Here is an 18,225-nt window from a genome sequence, read left to right on the forward strand (position 1 = left end):
GGAGAAGGTTAAACAGTATTTACAGCTCAGTTGTTTTCAGAGAGGAAAGAGAAATAGAGTTCATGGGGAGATGCAGCGGGCAGCGGGCAGCGGGCAGGCGGGCGGGCAAGCCAGGGAGGTCTCTGGGGCGAGGTGGGAGAGGGGTGGGCCTGGGGGTCTTCCACCCTCTGGCTGCCTCGCCTTGCCTTGGGGACCCAGAAGGGGTGTCAGGAGAGGCCGAGGCGTGCCCAGGAGTGGCCTCCCCACTCTAGTTTTTAGTAGGGTCTTCTAGGTCTGGAGCCCCTCTGGGCATGGGGTGGGAGCCCGTGTCCAAGCTCTGTGCATATCCCGCCACACCTACTCAAGCGAAAAGGTGGGGCATTCCTGAGGCCACCCCAGGCACTCACCTCGCCGTGGCACCCTCCAGTCCTCCGCTCCTTTGGGTGGTGCTGCCTTCTTGAGTCCTGTGCCATGTCTGGGGTGTGCCCAGCCTCGGGCACGGAGAGCAAGGACCTGGGACCACAGCATGCCTCGTGGCAGTGGCCTGCAGCTGACAGCATCCCTGCCCCCTTCCTCGGGCTCCTCCCCCCTTCAGAGTGCTTACCTTGGGCACACAGGAGGGGAAAGCTTGGTCTCTTTGGGCTTGGCAGGGGCAGAGGCCACGGAGAGGGAAGGGGTCCAAGCAGAGCCCCTCCGCAGCGCTTCAGAGCCACTCGCCTGGGCGGGACAGCTCGGGCACTGAGAGCAAAGCCCTGGGGTCCCCCGGAGACTCCCCTCTTCCCCGGCTCTGTCTCCCCTTCGGGCTGTGGGAGCCGTGTCTGTGCACTGCTGCGCTGACCACGTGCAGCCTTGCCAGTTTTCGGGCTCCTCTGCGTGTGCACGTGTGAACGTAATACGATTGTACAGATGCAGAGACGCCTGAGTGTGTGCGCGTGCACAGTCTGTGTGTGCACTGTGCGTGTGTTTTAAATCTCCCCTGGGTGGTAACTCTTTTTTTCTCCCCTTCCTGTTTGGCTGTGACCTGGGGGAGATTGATAGCCAGCTTGTGCAGTGGATGCTAACAGTTCCCCTGATTTATAGAGTTACTTACGCTAAGTGAGGCCACTTAGACGCGTCTGGATAGTAAACCTTTTAACTGGACTAAAAAATCATAATAAATAAATAAACCAAGGGGGGCAAGTAAGGCCCAGTGGCCCCCTCCCCCGCAACTTGGAGCTGTTGGGGACCAGGGGACCTGGCTGAGAGCCCTGGGGGAGCAGTGACCACTACTCCTACCCGTAAAAGCTGGGTGGCCCTTCTGTTCCAAGCTGTGGGTGAGATTGGGCCCCAGAGGGAAGACACCCCTCTCCTCAGGGACAGGTCCCGTTTGGGGGAGGGGAGTCACAACTGGAGGAGATAGGAGATGGAGATGGGCTGTGTGGTGGGGGGAGGAGAGAAGTGGGGGGGAGCGGGGAGCCACCGAGGGAGCTCATGGGAGAGCAGACGTCTCTGGGAGCCCTTCCTTGCTTCCCACACTTGTCGCTCCTGTGGCAGCGTAACTTTGCGCCGCAGTGATTTTGCTCGTAACATCTGCCCCCTCGTCTGAATTGAACAGTCCCTGATACGGGAATGGGACAATTTCTTACTCACACTGTACCCTCAGGATTCAGCCCAGGGCCTGGCATGTAGAAGGTGCTCAGAGAGTGTGTTCAATGAACATAGGCACAGCACCCAAACACTGGAGCTGTGGCCTGTCAAGTTCAAGTTCTTAGGGGTGGCAGGGTGGAGACTCAACGCTGCTGCCACCTGGATGGGAGGGAGGCTGTGGGAGGTGGGGGCGGGGTAGATCTCAGACCTTGTCCTTGGATGTCTGAGTCCAGTAGTAATCTGGGTCCAGCCCTGATGCCGGGCTCTGCTTCCTCATCTGGAGACAGGGACAGGACAATGGCCACATGGGAATGTTGGGGGATCACTGAGGTGACACCGTGAAGTGCTTAGCACTGTCCCTCACTCTGCAGAGGTGTTCTAAGGGTACCAGCCACCGTATTGCTCTAGGCAATGTGGGCCAGAGCAGCCACCACAGTGGCCCGGCGGTGTCCATGGTCCCCGAGATGCCTGGCAGCAGACAGGCAGGCTCCGGACCACCCCCACCCCAGGGGATGGGTGCCTGGCCCCTGCCTCGCCACCTCCTGATATACAACGGGCATTAGGCCGCCCAAAGGGGACACTGCATCCTTAGGAAGAAATATGTCCTCATTTTTCTTAAACACCGTTTCCACTGAGTGAAATGTTTAGAAGGGACGTGCAGGGAGAACTTTATTTCCTACCAGGGAGTTCAGAGCCACCAGGCAGAGCCCATAAAGCACCCGGTGCCTGGTAGCTGACAGGCCGCCTGGCCTCGAAACACATTACTCATGGGTGGGGAGGGGCTGCCAGGCCTGCCCAGCCCCTGAGGACTGCCCCCCATCAGACAGGACAAGCAACTCCGATACCTGGGCCACAGGCACTGGAGCCTCTGGTCCCCCTGGGCCCATAGCAGGGGAGAGCCTGGCCCAACCAGGCAAGGAGATGGAGCTCTTCCAGTCACCCCCAACCCCTTAGTCCCCAGAGCTCAGGGATGAGGGGCCCAGGTGCAGCTGCAGGAGCCCCCCACTCCCCCCCAGAACTGGCAGGAGCCGTGGCCTTCCCCAGCCTTCGGAGGGCGTGATGAGATTCCTGCCATAACGGGCCCCTTCTCCCAAGGCCCTCCCTTCATTCGATTTCTGAAGCTGGCTGATTTGAATATTTATAAATATCAGTAAATTATTTATTGTAGCAATCTGCTGCACCATTTTACCCATCGCAGTTAACACTTTAGGGGGCTCCACGTTACGCAAACCGGGAGTGGGGGTGAGGAGGAGAGGGGCAGGGAGGCCTGGGACTTCCTAGAGCCTCCTAGGAGCCTTAAATGGAGACATCGTGGCGGCCCCGGCACCTGGCTGAGCCCCAGCCTTTGCGAACCCAGGCTCTCGGGTATCCTCACGGTTCCAGCATCAGTTTCCTCCTCTATCAGATGGGACGATGCCAGCACCTGCTACACTGGCTCACTGCAAGGCATCATAAGGTAGTGCCTGAAAAGGTGCCCGGACAGTCCAGTCTTGCCCCTCCTTTTCTCCACCCTGAGCAGCATCCGCCCAGGTCAGAGAAGAGAGCTGCCTGCTGGGGGGCTTGTTGAGTTGGGAGCCTTGGAAGGGAAGGTTCAGACCCCGGGAGCCGGGGAGGGGCCATTTGTTGCTGAGAGGGCAGCCTGCTCCCGGCTCAGCCCTCCAGCCTCTCCTTTCCTCCTTTCCTCCCTACCTGGCCTTAGGATCTTGTGCCCAGCTGTGGCACCATACATGCCTGTCTGTTCCCTCCCAGGGCTCAGCTGCCTTTTCTCGGGTCCTTGCTTGCCAGGCCCTGTGCTTGGCGCAAACAAACACCCTCTCACCTTACAGTCAGTCCTGTAGCCTTTTCATGGGGAGAAAGCTTGCCCAGGGCCCGGAGCTAGCAAAGGGTTGAGCCAGGCCACAAACTCACGACTATCTGACTCTGGAGGCCAGGCCATAACCATGGTGCTGTGCCACCTCCCAGGCCTCACCCCAGCCAGTCCAGAGCCACTGGGCCAGAGGCTGGAGGCTGGGAGAGACCTTGGGCTCGCTGCCTGTGTGTAAGTACAGCCCCACTGCTTTTCCCAGGCCTGGCCACCACCCCCTCACTCCCCAAAGCTGCCCCACCCCTCACCTCCTCTGGGGCGCCTGTCCCTGGGTAAGCAGACTCCCTGGGAGTCCCCTCGCCTTCCGCCCTCCAACCCGAGCCTGCCGCCTGGGCAGTATTGTTCCCAGAGGAAGTGTCCAGTGTAAATAGAGCAGCGGGCAGGCTGGTGGCGGGAAGGAGATGAAAGAAGCAGTGACAGGGCCAGGGACGGATGGCTTCCTCCCATTGAGGCCCGGCCACGGCGTTTATATTTTAGGGAAGAAAGTCAGGGAATGTTTACATGGACAGGAGCCTGGGGTCAGACCACGAGGGGGGTAGTCTGCAGGTCCCAGGGCCCTGATGGACAGGGACGGGAGAAAGGCCCCACGGGGTAAGCAGGAAGCCGGGCAGGAGGGCAGGCAACTCGAACCTCAGCTCTTATACCCGCTGCCCACAGCCCCAGCCCCGCACGTGTTCCCACTTATGAGGGAGGCCAGTTTCTGCCTCCAGTCCTGTACCCCAGGCCCAAGCGGCTTCTCCACCTCCACCCCTGGGACCAGCAATAGAGTCAGAGGGAGGGCAACATCTGGAAGACAGGTGGGTTGGGGCAGAGCAGCAGCTGGAGGGCAGGTGTAGAGGGTGTAGGCGGAGCAAAGGGGCCTGCAGGCTGGGGGTGGGCCCTGGGTGCACAGCTGCATCGCAGCTGGTGGGGGGCCCAGGAGGGACTAAGCCAGGCACACAGCCCGAGATCAGGAGAGGGTGGGCAGAGCCGGGTGGGCCCAAGTGCCGGGAAGCTCCAGGATGGGTGGGGGCCGAGGAAGGGGGTGTCACCAGCAGCAAGTGCAGCACTGGGAGCTTCTGCTTCCCTCTTCCTTGGGATAAATATTTATAGATTCATTTGCTGTCTGCCATACACACTTGGCTGCTTACCTCCCAGTAAAAATAGAGCAGGCTTCCCCACTCCCAACCTTCCCTTCCCCACCAGGGCAGGGGACAAAGGGGACCAGGTGAGGCCTGCTCCCCATAGGCCTGCTGGCGGAAACTTCGTATCACGGAGCCTGGCAGCTGGCCCAGAAGCTGAGTGAGATGTATGACTAGGGGCCCCATCACTTCGCTTTGAGCAGGAACCCCATGTCTGCTTGGAGAGTTGGGTGTTGGCAGCATAGACTTGGAGATGTGAACAAACATGGGTAGAGCGGGCATCTGGCTTGGGCAAGGGTGGGGCCCAGCAGAGCTAGGGCCATGGGCCCATGAGGACTGAAGTGAGCCAGGCAGACCCTTCTCTGATGCTGGGCTGGCTGTGATCACTGGGCCCCTCTGGGCCAAGTGATGCTATACCCTGGCAGCTGGCTTCAAGGCAAGGATCTGGGCATTGTCTGTATCATGGAGACAACCATCCACGTGTACAAGCCAAGCTTACTTGTGGGATGACATCCCCAGGCAGGCACAGATGTGGTCATCCCTGACTATGGCTCTTAGTGGGTTTTCAGAGTTTTGATCCGTTACGGTGAAGCCCTTTCTGACCATGGACGGGGAGCAGAGGCCCTGCTCTCACTTAGCCTTTGACTTATGTGGAGACTCGGACATGCCCACTCCTCTATTGAGGGACATGTGAGGGAGCCCTGCCATCGAGAAGCTTTGATGGGGCTCCCTGTGCACAGTCAGTGTGAGCCAAGATCGTATCTGCTGTGGCCACCACCCTGCCCCTGACTTGACCACAGGGACATGCAGTAAGCGCTCACTAAATGGACAAATGGACAGAAGGATCGACGAGCAGACATAAACACGAATAAACATGTATGTGTGTCTACCCTTGTTGGCCTTTGTGTCAGGTCCCAGGCCATATACCACAGGACCCTGGACGGACAGCCTCTCAGCAGCCGTGAGGCGGGTGGCTGACGCTCAGGCACCCTCGTTAGAGTTTTAGGCTGTTTGCATTGGGCCATCCCTCTCAGGGATTAGGCACTGCAACTGTAGCTGCTGTGCTTTCCATGGCGGATCTGAGGAGTCCCAACCTGTTTGGCTGTGGTTTCTCAGGCTGGGAACTGGGCTTCCTGAGACCAGCCAGGCCTATCAAGGCTACAGGAGCTGGCCGAGGCAGAGAAAGCAGTGAGGGCCTCAGATGGGGACAAGTGGCTCTCAGAGGGGCTGAGAGGAGCTCTGCCCTTGGACCACACTGATTGAGGCCTGGAGAAGGAGGGAGGTGATAGGAAATGGCCAGAGAAGACAAGAGGGCGTCTGTGAGGAGGGAAAACAGGCCTTCGGGAAGGTCCGAAGTGGCTGCAGGAGAGGCGATCTCAAGGCTCTCCGGTGAGCAGAGGTCAGAGTCAGGCGGGGCCCAGGGACCAGGCCGGGCAGAGGAGCTGCGGGGATGAGATGCTCAGGTGGGGATGGGTGGCAGCCAAGTGCTGCTGTGACAGTAAGGCAAGAGGTTGGCACGGACTTCTCCCTGGCTCTCGCTGTCCCTTCCCCAGCAGACTGTGCGATGGGGTAGATGCTCACAAGTGGAACAGGCTGCTGTCACTTACTAGCTTTGCCCCCCAACCAGCTCCTCAGCCTCTGTGCCTCAGTATCCTTGCTCGTCAGAGGGTCCTCTGCCTCCTTTATACTACTTGGGGCATGGCTGGCCTGCCTCTGTCTCAGAAGATGTCTAGGGCCCAAACAAGGGTAGGACATGCTTCCAGGAGCCAGGTGCTGGGAAGAAGCCTGCCCCTTGTTTTGAAGATTCATTCATTCATTTGTTAGTTAACAATATTTTTTGAATCACCTAGTACACGCCCAGCCTGGTACCGGGTTCTGGGATAGAGCAATGGGCGAGCTTGGCCCCTTGGAGCTCAGTCCAGCGAGGGGTTCAGACATGCGCCGGGCAGTCTCAGGGCAGTGTGATGGGACCGCGATTGGGAAGACCTTTGGTTTGGGGGACACAGGGACAGAGCCTCCGCCCAGCTGTTGAGGTGGGTGGCCATGCCTCTGACTTCTCTCTCCTTCCCTGCAGCTGAAGGCACCCGGTGCAGCGACCCACCCACAGGCAAGCCCGCAATGGCGGCCAAGCGCAAAGGTGGCCTGAAACTCAATGCCATCTGCGCCAAGCTCAGCCGCCAGGTGGTGGTGGAGAAGGGAGCAGAGGCTGGCGCCCACACGGAGGGCAGCCCGCTGAGGCCCCAGGACAAAGAGCGCAGTGGCCCTGAGTCGGGGGTGGCCCGGGCCCCCCGCAGCGAGGAAGACAAGAGGCGGGCGGTGATCGAGAAGTGGGTCAACGGGGAGTACAGCGAGGAGCCGGCGCCCCCGCCTGTGCTGGGGCGGGCCGCCCGCGAGGGCCTGGAGCTGCCGCCCGAGGGCGTCTACATGGTGCAGCCCCGGGGCTGCAGCGACGAGGAGGACCACAGCGAGGCGCTCCCCAAGGACGGCAGCGCGCAGGAGGAGAAGGACACGGACAGGACGGCCTCCAAGGACGACGGCGGCCCCAGTGCCAAGCAGGCTTCAGGTGGGTACCTGAAGCCCCGGGTGGGACATGACGGGGTGAGGACGCCCCGCGGGGATGGGGGCGGTGGGCTCACCGAGCACGCCCGCTTCCCTCGCTCTTGCTCCAGATACTGTCATCTCGTTCTGACCCAGCGAGGACTCCTGAGGAGGGCGGGTGGGGGCCACGCTAATGACTAGAATGAGGAGACTAGCTGGGCAGGGAGGGGCTTGAAAAGGCAGCTTCCCAAGTGTGAGAGCAGGTCTGGGCACACAGTGGGTCTGCAGGAAGCAGCGGATGGATGGGCGGATGGATAAATAGATGGGTATAGGTGGACAACTGTTACACACTTGTGTAGGGAGGAGCCCGTTGGGGGACCTTGTACCAGGACACGTGTCTGGGTAGTAGCAGCCAGCATCGTGAACCACAGAGCTCGCCGCCTGCAAAGGCTGTTGTTTCTCAGGGAGATTTCTCCGAGAAGCTCTGGGATAGGCTGTTCTCCACCTCCCTTGCTTCTCCTGAGAGTCTTCCCCACTGACTGACTCATCACCCGCCTTCTCCTTCCCAGGGATCCCAGCTATCCTTAGCAGGACCTCTCGGGCAGGGCACAGGGCCACAGGATGGCCCAGATCACATATCTCATTACACCCACCTGCCCCGGACACAGTCCCCTGGCTGACCTCTTTTCCACGAGGTGGCTAAGGCTGGGTTTTTCTGGTGTCTTCTTGTCCTTAGACTCAGAGTGGCCCTGAGCTCCTTCTGCTCGGGAGGGAGGAGCGGGGTGGGGGGGGGAGGTCACCCCTGGGACTGGAGCCCCAGGGTCTGGGATATTTTCCCAGCACCTCAGCCTCCTTCCCAGGCCTGTACCCAGTGCCTGAGCTTTCCCTGCCTGCTCCCCTAGCCCTTTCCCCCTGCAGTGAGGGGGCGCATCTCCTCCCTGCGCGGGGAGCCCTGTGCAGCCACATAATTATGCATATAAGATATAAACAGAGCTGTTTAATTATCCTTCGCCACATCAGTGACAGAGTAATTAACAAACATTGCAAGATCAATGAGGAAAAGTGTGACCTTCAGTTTCCTCTGATAGGAAAAGCCCTTGCCTTTCCCAGACACAAGGTGATTACACTGGGCCTGAGGAGAGGGGAGGGACAGGGACAAGGGCCGCTGTCCCCTCAGTGTCCCAACCCCTCCCACACCCAGCTCTGCCCTCGCCCAGCTTTGCACAGGACTCCTCACTCCTGCCTCCTCTCCTCTGGGGGCTAGAGAGCTGGGATGGCAGGCGGCAGGGCTGGAAATACCAGTGGCCTCATGGCCCCAGGCCTCACCCCTCTGGTCTGAAGCCCAGTGGGACTGCAGTGTGACACCTGGGAAGGCCTGCTCAGCCCTGGGCACTGGAGAGAGCCGGGCAGAGCCCTAGCTACCCATGTGGGCTCAGCCCCCAGGCCACCTTCTCTGGGGCCTGGGACTGAGGAATGTAGGCCTGTGGGCTGCCCCTGGGACCCCTGCCTGGCCCCCTCCCTGCTCTAAGCCGCCTGCCCTTCAAAGCCTTCTGTTTCTCTGCCATATATAGCGAGGGCTCAGCTGCCTCCAGCTATTTTTAGCCCCTTTCCCTGGTCCCTGAGCCACTGACTCTAGCAGCCAGAGCCCACTCCTCCCAGGCTGGGCCCCAGCACCAAGTAGCTTGAGGTCAGGACAGCAGTCCACTGGCTACTGCCACACCCCCACCTCAGGACGACACTGTCTGTCGGTTCCTTGAGTCACTGCCCACCTCAGGTGCCAGATGCTGCCCACGACCATCCTCACCTAGTGGGGTCCCAGTCCTCCCAAGACTGCTTCCCCCACCCCAGAAGCTCAGAGCCTCTCTTTCCACATCATGCTGGTCTTCTCTTGTGCCCACGCGCAGTGCCCCTCTGTGAGACCACCTCCAGGTGTGGTCTGAGAACCATAGACCTGGCAGGTAGGATGGGGGCCAGGAGGAGACCCCCGCATCTGGAGTCCTGGGCCTCCTACCCCTTCTTTGGCCTCACCTTCCCCTGGCTGTGTTGTTAGGACCCCCAGCCTGTGGCGCTGCCACTTTGAGTGTGCCCTGGTGTACCGGCTCTGACACAAATGGAGAGAACATGCCTGTCTCCTGGGGCCCGTCGGTCTCACCCTCTTGTGTGCACCCACCCCTGATTTCAGGCTGGAGCATATAGTAGGTGCTTAGCAAGTTCCGTGCAGGAAGGAGTGTCTCGTGTATGCTGGGGCAGCAGTTCATGTGTGGAAGGAGGGTCATCTCCAGAGAAAAACCCCGGGCAGAATGGGGTCATCTTGCCCGCCACCATCCCGAGACTGGTCTTAGGGAGCTGGGCGTGGGGTTTGGGTGCTTTGTGAACGTGTTTGTGTCTGTAGGTTCGGGAAGGTAGCAGCGGTATGAGCTTGTGAGTGTGTGCGCATGCATTTCCCTGTGGGGAGGTGGCTCCAGGATTCTCCAGTGTGCTCAGGAGTGGACACAGGTGGGGCAGGTGAATGGGTCACACTTGGACCAGTTGCCCTAGGCCAGTAGGGCCGGCTTCTCTGGTCCTGACTCTTTTCAGGGTGGCCCGCCCTTATGCATGAACACAAGTGACCAGAGGATGATGGGTGAGGTTTGAAGGACTCTCCTGCCATAAATCTTGGCTGGGGTCGCGGACCCTGAGTGAGTCCGCGTAAGCACATGTTGTCTGGGGTTTGGGGCAGGGCCAAGAGGCCTAGTGTTGAGGAGGCTTGAGGCGAGCTCTCATCTTCCCAGGGATTAGGGGCCTGTGTAGCCATTCGTGGGGATTGGAGAGGGTCCTCCAGACAGACTCAGCCGGTCCCACGCCTAACCCACCCACGGTGGCCTGCTCAGCCCCCGGCTCCTGCCTGAGTGCCCAGCCACAGGCCCATACCCCTACCTGTCCCTGGCCCCTGTTCTCATCCCACCTCCAGGGGCAGGTTGGAATCTGGCCTTACTTCCAGTAAAATGACTTCTCTTTCATATTAGGCCAAGGCGAGAGAGCGGAGACATTTATGAAACTTTGTTTAATGTACTGAAAAGCCATCGGCCAGAACATTTAGGAAATTGATTTTCCTGGCATTGATGAACTCGTTTTATTTTACCCCAGTATTAATTACTTTTTTTTTTAAACAAATTAATTTAAGAGTCGTAAAACCTAACAAGTGAGCCAAATGTCCATAGATCATGTCCCGTTCCGCCCCCTCCCTATACTGGGCCCTTCCCTCTATGGCTGGGGGTACACCAGGTTGAGGGGAGCCCCTCTTCCTTGGCTCCCTTGCTCCCTCCTGGAGGTGACTACCTGTCCTCTCTGCCATAGGAGAGTCCTCCTCGCTGCGGGACTACGCGGCCTCCACCATGACCGAGTTTCTCGGCATGTTTGGCTACGATGACCAGAACACGAGGGATGAGCTGGCCAGGAAGATCAGCTTCGAGAAGCTGCATGCGGGCCCCACCCCCGAGGTGGCCACCTCCTCTGTGCTGCCCACCTCTGAAGATGCCCTCAGCAAGCGGGCGCGTTTCTCCAAGTATGAGGAGTACATCCGCAAGCTCAAGGCCGGGGAGCAGCTCTCCTGGCCAGCCCACTGCACCAAGGCTGAGGACCGGGTGGGCAAGGAAGCGGTGGGCCCCCTGCCCGGCCTGCGGCTGCCCAGCAGCACAGCGCACCTGGAGACCAAGGCCACCATCCTGCCCCTGCCCTCACACAGCACCGTCCCCATGCAGGGCCTGGTGGCCCGCGCCTCCAAGTATGACTTCTTCATTCAGAAACTGAAGACAGGCGAGAACCTGCGGCCCCAGAACGGGAGCACCTACAAGAAGCCATCCAAGTATGACCTGGAGAACGTCAAATACCTGCACCTCTTCAAACCTGGGGAGGGCAGCCCCGACATGGGCGGGGCCATCGCCTTCAAGACAGGCAAGGTGGGGCGCCCCTCCAAGTACGACGTCCGGGCCATCCAGAAGCCGGGCCCTGCCAAGGTTCCACCCGCCCCGAGCCTGGCTCCTGCTCCCCTCGCCAGTGTGCCCAGTGCTCCCAGCGCTGCCGGGCCAGGGCCCGAGCCACCTGCCTCCCTGCCCTTCAACACTCCCGAGTACCTGAAGTCGACCTTCTCCAAAACAGACTCCATCACCACGGGGACCGTCTCCACTGTCAAGTAAGATACGCTCCACCCCTGATGCCGGCCCAGAGCCAGGACTGGAGCCTCTGAGAGCCCCACTGCCCTGCCTTCGAAGCTCATGCCGTGGACACAACTCAACATCTTATGCACATCTACTATGCATCCACACCCATACACGCTCAGGTTCTCAAGCACATGCTTCCATACACCCGTGTGCACACACAAGCATGTGCACACTTGTGCACACTTATTCCTCTGTCTACATGATCACATATTCCTGGACCTGCACACTACACACCTTCTGTGCATACACACATTCACACACTGGGTACCTCTGTGCACATGCTCCTCTGCTAACACACATACCACGGATTGCTGTCACCCCCATTTGCCTGTGATGGGCTTTCCCTGCCTACCACCGTGAAGGCCAAATGCAGGCCTGTGGTTGGCTGGGAAAGCCCTGCTCTGAGTTGGGGTTCTGGAGTCTAATCTGGTGGCTGTGGCTCCCAGGTCCAAAGCCTGGGCCATGGAGAGCACAGCAAGAGAAGGTAGGAGGCCGGGGTGGCAGTGGGCACACTCAGCACTAACCCTAGGCAACAATAAAACGGTTCTTCGCAGATCTCATGGGGCCAAGTGAGACCCTCCCCTCTGGACATGGGGCGCAGACCCGGGGGTGGATCTAGGGAGCTGTCCTCTGGCTGTGGGGGAGGCTTTTCCGACCACCCAGCTTCACTTGCGAGGCGGTACTCTTGTGCCTTCCCCTGGGGTCTTCCCTAGTGGTACCTGGTACCGCCCTCAGCCAGCAGCCTCCCGACTCCCAGTGTGTGAGGGTCCAGTCGCCAGTTTCCCAGGCTTCTGCTCGGTTGGACTCTAGGCCAGGCCCGTGCCCAAGGTAGAACCCTCCAGTCCTGCCAGCTCGAGACAGGTCTGCTTTTGCTAGAGCTAAGTCACTGATCCTGTGCCAGACTTCTACAGAGGACTTTGAGACTCACCCCGGGTGCCTCCAAACGCCACAGAGTGAGGGAGAGAAGGACCAGGGCTTCAGGGCAGGGAGCTGCCCCCCAGACGCTCCTGGGGCGTGAGGCCACACCCCTGTCGGCTAATCGGCTGTGCCCTGTGTGTCTCTCGCCAGGAACGGATTGCCCACAGATAAACCAGCTGTCACCGAAGATGTAAACATTTACCAGAAATATATTGCCAGGTAGGCCCCTGGGGAGGAGACTGCCATGGAGAGAAGGTGGGGAGGGGGCTCTCAGGAATGCTTGAGGATGGTGGGACCATACATCCATCTGACCGCTAGTGCCAAGGTGCCTGCTGCCTCCCCATCCCCATGCACTCCTGTCCCCGAACTCCCCTGAGGGACCGCCCTCTACTCCATCTCAGAGGCCCCATTCCCTTGATGGGATCCCGGCCATGTGCCCTTAAGCTTGTGTCTCAGGCAGGATGGGTTTCCTGAAGGGACCTGGTGGCAGGGACAGGTGAGTGCATGGCCCTGCTCCACAGCTCAGACGAAGCCTTGGGTGGGTGCCAGCCACCGCGGAACCGTCCAGGATGGGAAGTGGATATGGCCTCAGTGTGCTCCCCCAGGCCAGGCCTTGGCCATCATCACCTAACTCCAGACTTGTCCTTTTACATCCTAAGGCAGCGAGATGGGCAGGTCAGGAATCTTCACCTCAACAGATTCCCCCCAGTCAGGCCCCTGGCTGCCAGCGCCTCATAGGGCAGCACATGGCAGGGGTCTTGCCCTGGCAGCTGTCTTTCTGCTGATCTTCCAGCTTCTTCCCATCCTTCTCTGCTGTTCGTCTCTGTCTTTTCAGCTTTGCTCCACTCTCTTTATTATTATTATTATTATTAGTGCCTCAGCAGATGGCCTTTTTGGCAGCTTCAGCTTAAATATTTATTTGCAAGTGGTTCTCCCCCTTACAAGGGGGTTTCCTCTTACTCTCACAGGCTCATGCCATCCTGGCTGGGCAGGAAGGCTGAGCCTGCCACCTTCTCCGCTGTTGTCATGGCGTGCTCTCCCTGGGGTGGCCGTCTCCAAGGCTGTGAACCACACCCTGAAGCATCAAGGCCTAGAGAAGGCACGGGGTTTTCTGGAAGGTGGCAGTGGCCAGGCAGCTGGGGCTCCTGGCTGCAGAGCTGGCTGGAGAGCAAGCTCCCTGCCACGGGAAACCAAACAGATGCTGTGCTTTAAAAATTTATCACTCTGCACTGTTTCAAGTGTCAGGAATGCCCAAGAGAGAAAGCCCTTTAACACCTCTGGGCAACAGAGCTCTGGGCTGACCCAGCCAGGGTCCCCCAGCAGCTGGCCCAGTGCTGGTGGGGTGTGAGCGGGTGGGTGGCACCTGCACAAAAGGCAGTTGGGCCACCGTGGTGGTTCCTGCCCTCACCATTTCATCCCATCCCATCCCAGGTCTCTTCCCTGTCTCTGCTCTGACTTTTGGCTGGCCCCAGCTCCTTCTCCCCACCTTGGTGCCAGGCATTCTGTACCTCAGCTGGCACTCATTCCCAGGGCAGATGGACTCTGGGCCTATGGCCTGGGTCTGCAGTTCAGTGGCTCTGGGCTTCCCGATAGGCTCGATCACTTGTCCTGGCCGCCTCAGGCCTCTCTCTCTTCACCGCGGCAGACCATCTCTGCCCCTCCACGGCCTCACACAGGGCTCAGGGCCCCCTGAACCCCAGCACGTGTCCCTGGGGCATGGGTACAGAATTCCTCGGCTGCTCAGGCCAAAGCCCCTGGAAGAGTCCTCCCCAGGCTGGCACCCAGAGAGACCTGAGCCTACCACTCCTCTCTGCAGGTTCTCAGGCAGTCAGCACTGTGGCCATATCCATTGCGCCTACCAGTACCGCGAGCACTACCACTGCCTTGACCCCGAGTGCAACTACCAGGTAATGTCCCTCGGGCACCCACCCTGCTCCCGCCCCTGCCTGCTGGCACAGCAGCAGAGGAGCCTCTCAGGAGTGAGATGGGTATTCCATTCTGCTCAGGCCACCTGAGCTTAACTCGGGCAGGCAGAAAACTACCAGCCTGCCCACACTCCCAGATTCCTGCGCACAAGGCAGCTAGTAGGATCTGGAGCCATCTACACCCTGGTGATAATAATTCAGGTTCTCATTCATTGAGTCCACCATCCACCAAGGATGTGCCAGACAGCCTAGGTACCTTATCTAATAGATTCTTCCTAGTGTTCTTATGAGGATGGCATTACTGCCCCATTTTACAGATAAATAACATCGAGGTTCGGATTGTTTGTCACTTTTTCCAAAACCAGTAGCTAGTGATTGCAAGGCTAGCGAGTGAGGAGTGTGGGCCATCTGCACAGTGTCTGCTCCCTCTCTCTGGCCAAGGAGCCCAGTTTGGCATATCCCACAGGCGGCACCGGGCAAAATGAGTTGTCACCATCAGAGCCCCTACCTTAAACGTTTGGTTCAGGTCATCCTCTCTGCTCCCGGGCATGGCTCTTAGGAGCCTGCGGGGAGGGTTAGGGAAAGGTCTCTAGTTCTGGACCCTTTGGAATTGTTCTCGCTAAGGTCCAGCGCACTGGCCTGGGGGCAGTCTGGGCTGCCTGGACCCCAAGCAGGGGTGTTTATAGGGAGACCCGAGAGCCCTGGGGCCGGCGCCTGGCCCTGGCGCCCCGGGCCTGTTGGAAGCTCAGGCTCCTGCCAACCTGGCCCTCTCCCGGCAGAGGTTCACGAGCAAGCAGGACGTGATTCGGCACTACAACATGCACAAGAAGCGGGACAACTCCTTGCAGCACGGCTTCATGCGCTTCAGCCCCCTGGACGACTGCAGCGTCTACTACCACGGCTGCCACCTCAACGGGAAGAGCACCCACTACCACTGCATGCAGGTGCCTCGCCCCGCCCCTCACCCCACCGCCAGGCAGGGCTGCCCCGGGAGCAGGGACCCTCCCGACAAGGGGTTCCCTTTCTCCCACCCCAGGACAGGGGCGACTGGCAGGTGGACAGTCCCGGGGGCTCGGGCTTGGGCAGTGGCTGGTGGGCCAGGGCGGGGCCTTCCCCATGGCCATACTTGGTGCGGGTGAAATTCAGTGAGCTGTTTATACAGACCGACATTTTTCAGGCTTTAATACCAAGAGCAGTATTGCAAATGGTTCCTGAGGAGGTTTTTGTTTAATTCTTTGTTTTAATGCCACGCAGAGTCTGGGCTTTTTCAAGGTGTCAGGTCCAAGGGGAGCAACTTTGGGTTGCAAATAGCAGCCACTGCGCCTCCCCCAGTATTTGTCAGGGTGTTGTTATGGCCTCTGTGAAACAACCTGGCCCAGGAGGGGAGGGGGACTCGCTTTCTGGGCTCTGAGATGGTGCAGACACTGGCACAGCCCAGCCTTCAAGAGTGTTCAGATTCCACTGGTTTTTACTCAATATGGCAACGTTGCCTGCCTTGGCCCAGCTGGGGTGGGTGGGGAGGGCCCTGTGCCAGGAAACAGCCACTAAGCAAGTCCTTGGGCTAAAGGTGACCACCAGGACGCAGGGTCCAGTCTTGCCTGCCCCTGGGGGCTTTAGAGGTGGAGCCACAGATTGGGACTCCACACCCACCTGCCGCAGATCTGGGCTCCCACACCTGTGCCGGGAGGCGTTTGGGGTCCCTGAAGACAACCCGACCCTCAGTGTGGGCAGGGCCAGGCCCTGGGGGCCTGAGAGGTTGTTAGAGGTTTTCTACTGAGGTTCCTAGGTAAACCTTCTCCGTGTCCCGAGCTAGATGTTTACAGGTGCAAAAGCTCCCCTGAGCGGGGAGGTCAGTGGCCTGAGGCCCCATGGCCCCGGCCGCACCCAGCAGAAGCCTCTCTGACCCCGGCCCAGGGGTGCCTGACCTCAGTTCCCCTGACCGCCATTCTGGTCCCTGCAGGTGGGCTGTAACAAGGTGTACACGAGCACATCGGACGTGATGACCCACGAGAACTTCCACAAGAAGAACACCCAGCTCATCAACGACGGCTTCCAGCGCTTCCGAGCCACTGAGGACTGTGGCACAGCCGACTGCCAGTTCTACGGGCAGAAGACCACACACTTCCACTGCAGGTAGCTGGAAGGCTGGCCGGGGAGGCTTCCTGTCCTGGGGGAGGGACGGACGTTAGGGAGCCAGGCCCAGGGGATGGCGCAGGGCCCTGCTTCCGCAAGGGAGTAAGTAGGAATAGGAGTGGAGGGCTGCTCCGAGGCACCGCCTTAGCGTCCCGCGGTCCTCCATTAGAGGCCTGTCCCTCCTGGAGTCGTGGTGGGAGCGCAGCAGGGCCTCCTCCCGGCCCCGTGAGGCCCCATGACAGGTTCCCGATATCCCATCCAGGCGTCCCGGCTGCACATTCACCTTCAAGAACAAATGTGACATCGAGAAGCACAAGAGCTACCACATCAAGGACGACGCCTACGCCAAGGATGGCTTCAAGAAGTTCTACAAGTACGAGGAGTGCAAGTACGAGGGCTGCGTGTACAGCAAGGCCACCAACCACTTCCACTGCATCCGCGCCGGCTGCGGCTTCACCTTCACCTCCACCAGCCAGATGACTTCGCACAAGCGCAAGCACGAGCGCAGGCACATCCGCTCCTCGGGCGTGCTGGGGCTGCCACCCTCGCTGCTGGGCACCAAGGACACGGAGCACGAGGAGTCCAGCAACGACGACCTGGTGGACTTCTCTGCCCTGAGCAGCAAGAACTCCAGCCTCAGCGCCTCCCCCACCAGCCAGCAGTCCTCCGCCTCCCTGGCCACTGCCGCCGCTACTGCTGAGGCGGTGCCCAGTGCCACCAAGCCTCCCAACAGCAAGATCTCTGGGCTGCTGTCCCAGGGCCTGCCCGGCTCCATCCCCCTGGCCCTTGCCCTTTCCAACTCAGGCTTGCCCACCGCTGCACCCTATTTCCCCATCCTTCCGGGCCGCGGGAGCACCTCCCTGCCCGTGGGTGCCCCTGGCCTCATGGGTACCATGTCCTCTGGGGCAGCAGCCTCAGCAACACCTGACACGCCTGCTCTGGCCTCCTCCGGAGTTGGTGACTCCGCCCCCGTGGCTGCCACCTCTGTCCCAGTGCCCCCCGCCTCCATCATGGAGAGGATCTCTGCAAGCAAGGGCCTCATCTCGCCCATGATGGCCAGGCTGGCCGCAGCCGCCCTCAAGCCCTCTGCCACCTTTGACCCAGGTGAGCAGGCCGGGCCCTGCCCAGGAAGCAAGCACCTCACAGACGCAGGGAGCTCGCTGGCCTCAGGTTGCGGAGCACAGTCGGGGGATGTTTGGCAGAGGCCTCTTTCTGCTCCCTGCCCCCGCGTCCCTGGTCCCCCCACCGCCCCTCTCTGCCTCGTCTCTGCCTCCATCCTGCTCACTTCCTATCTGCGGCTCCTCATCCTCACTTGCCCCCACCCCCGGCAGCTCTTGCTTCTGGCTCACTCGTGAAGTGGGGGCAATAATTTTGGTCTCATGGGGCGCCTAGGCATCCCAGGGCAACCGCCAGCTGCCCCCGTCCTGGCCTTCTCACCCTGCCGCTTTACAAGTCCCGCCCCTGATGGGAACAGTCCCAGAGCCCCAGTCTTCCCTAGGGCCTCCTCCAGGCGACCTGGAGGGGACACGAGTTCAGCCCAGTGGCAGGTGGCTGCACTTCAGGGACACTCAGGGAGATTCATGCCTGGCCAACCCCTCAAGTCTGAGGATGCCTGTCCCAGGCTCTCCCTCCCAGTCCGCCCTGTCCAGTAGAACTTTCTGCAACAACGAAACCTTGTTTCTGCACTGTCACGTGTGGCTGGTGAGTGCTTGAATGTGGCTAGTGCGACTGAGGAACTGCATTCAGGTGGAATTCCTTTAATTTCAGCCACACCAGTGGCTGTCGCCTGGAAGCCGTGGAGCCAGTCCGTCTCTCCCGCTGGCTCACTGAGGGGTCATCCTCCTTTCTCAACTTTTCTGCTCTTTTAGTATTTTCCTGCTCTTTTTCTCTGGAATGCCTTGGCTCTTCTGTTTACCTCGCTC

At 59.9% G+C, this 18,225-nt stretch overlaps 1 protein-coding gene across 3 annotated transcripts in view; it reads left to right on the forward strand.

Annotated features, from left to right (window-relative positions):
- CASZ1 (castor zinc finger 1) overlaps positions 1-18,225 on the forward strand; it is a 148,374-nt gene that overhangs the window by 114,228 nt on the left and 15,921 nt on the right. For all 3 annotated transcript variants that reach the window (XM_039842250.1, XM_039842249.1, XM_039842251.1), the window contains 7 exons: positions 6,665-7,153; positions 10,465-11,299; positions 12,396-12,464; positions 14,062-14,152; positions 14,950-15,114; positions 16,131-16,303; positions 16,566-17,407. In XM_039842250.1, the coding sequence (XP_039698184.1) occupies positions 6,665-7,153; positions 10,465-11,299; positions 12,396-12,464; positions 14,062-14,152; positions 14,950-15,114; positions 16,131-16,303; positions 16,566-17,407 (2,664 nt within the window). The remainder of the gene's footprint in view (positions 1-6,664; positions 7,154-10,464; positions 11,300-12,395; positions 12,465-14,061; positions 14,153-14,949; positions 15,115-16,130; positions 16,304-16,565; positions 17,408-18,225) is intronic.

The sequence above is a fragment of the Pteropus medius genome, unplaced genomic scaffold (assembly GCF_902729225.1).
Source record: "Pteropus medius unplaced genomic scaffold, Ma_sr-lr_union100, whole genome shotgun sequence".
NCBI classification, from domain to species: Eukaryota; Metazoa; Chordata; class Mammalia; order Chiroptera; family Pteropodidae; genus Pteropus; species Pteropus medius.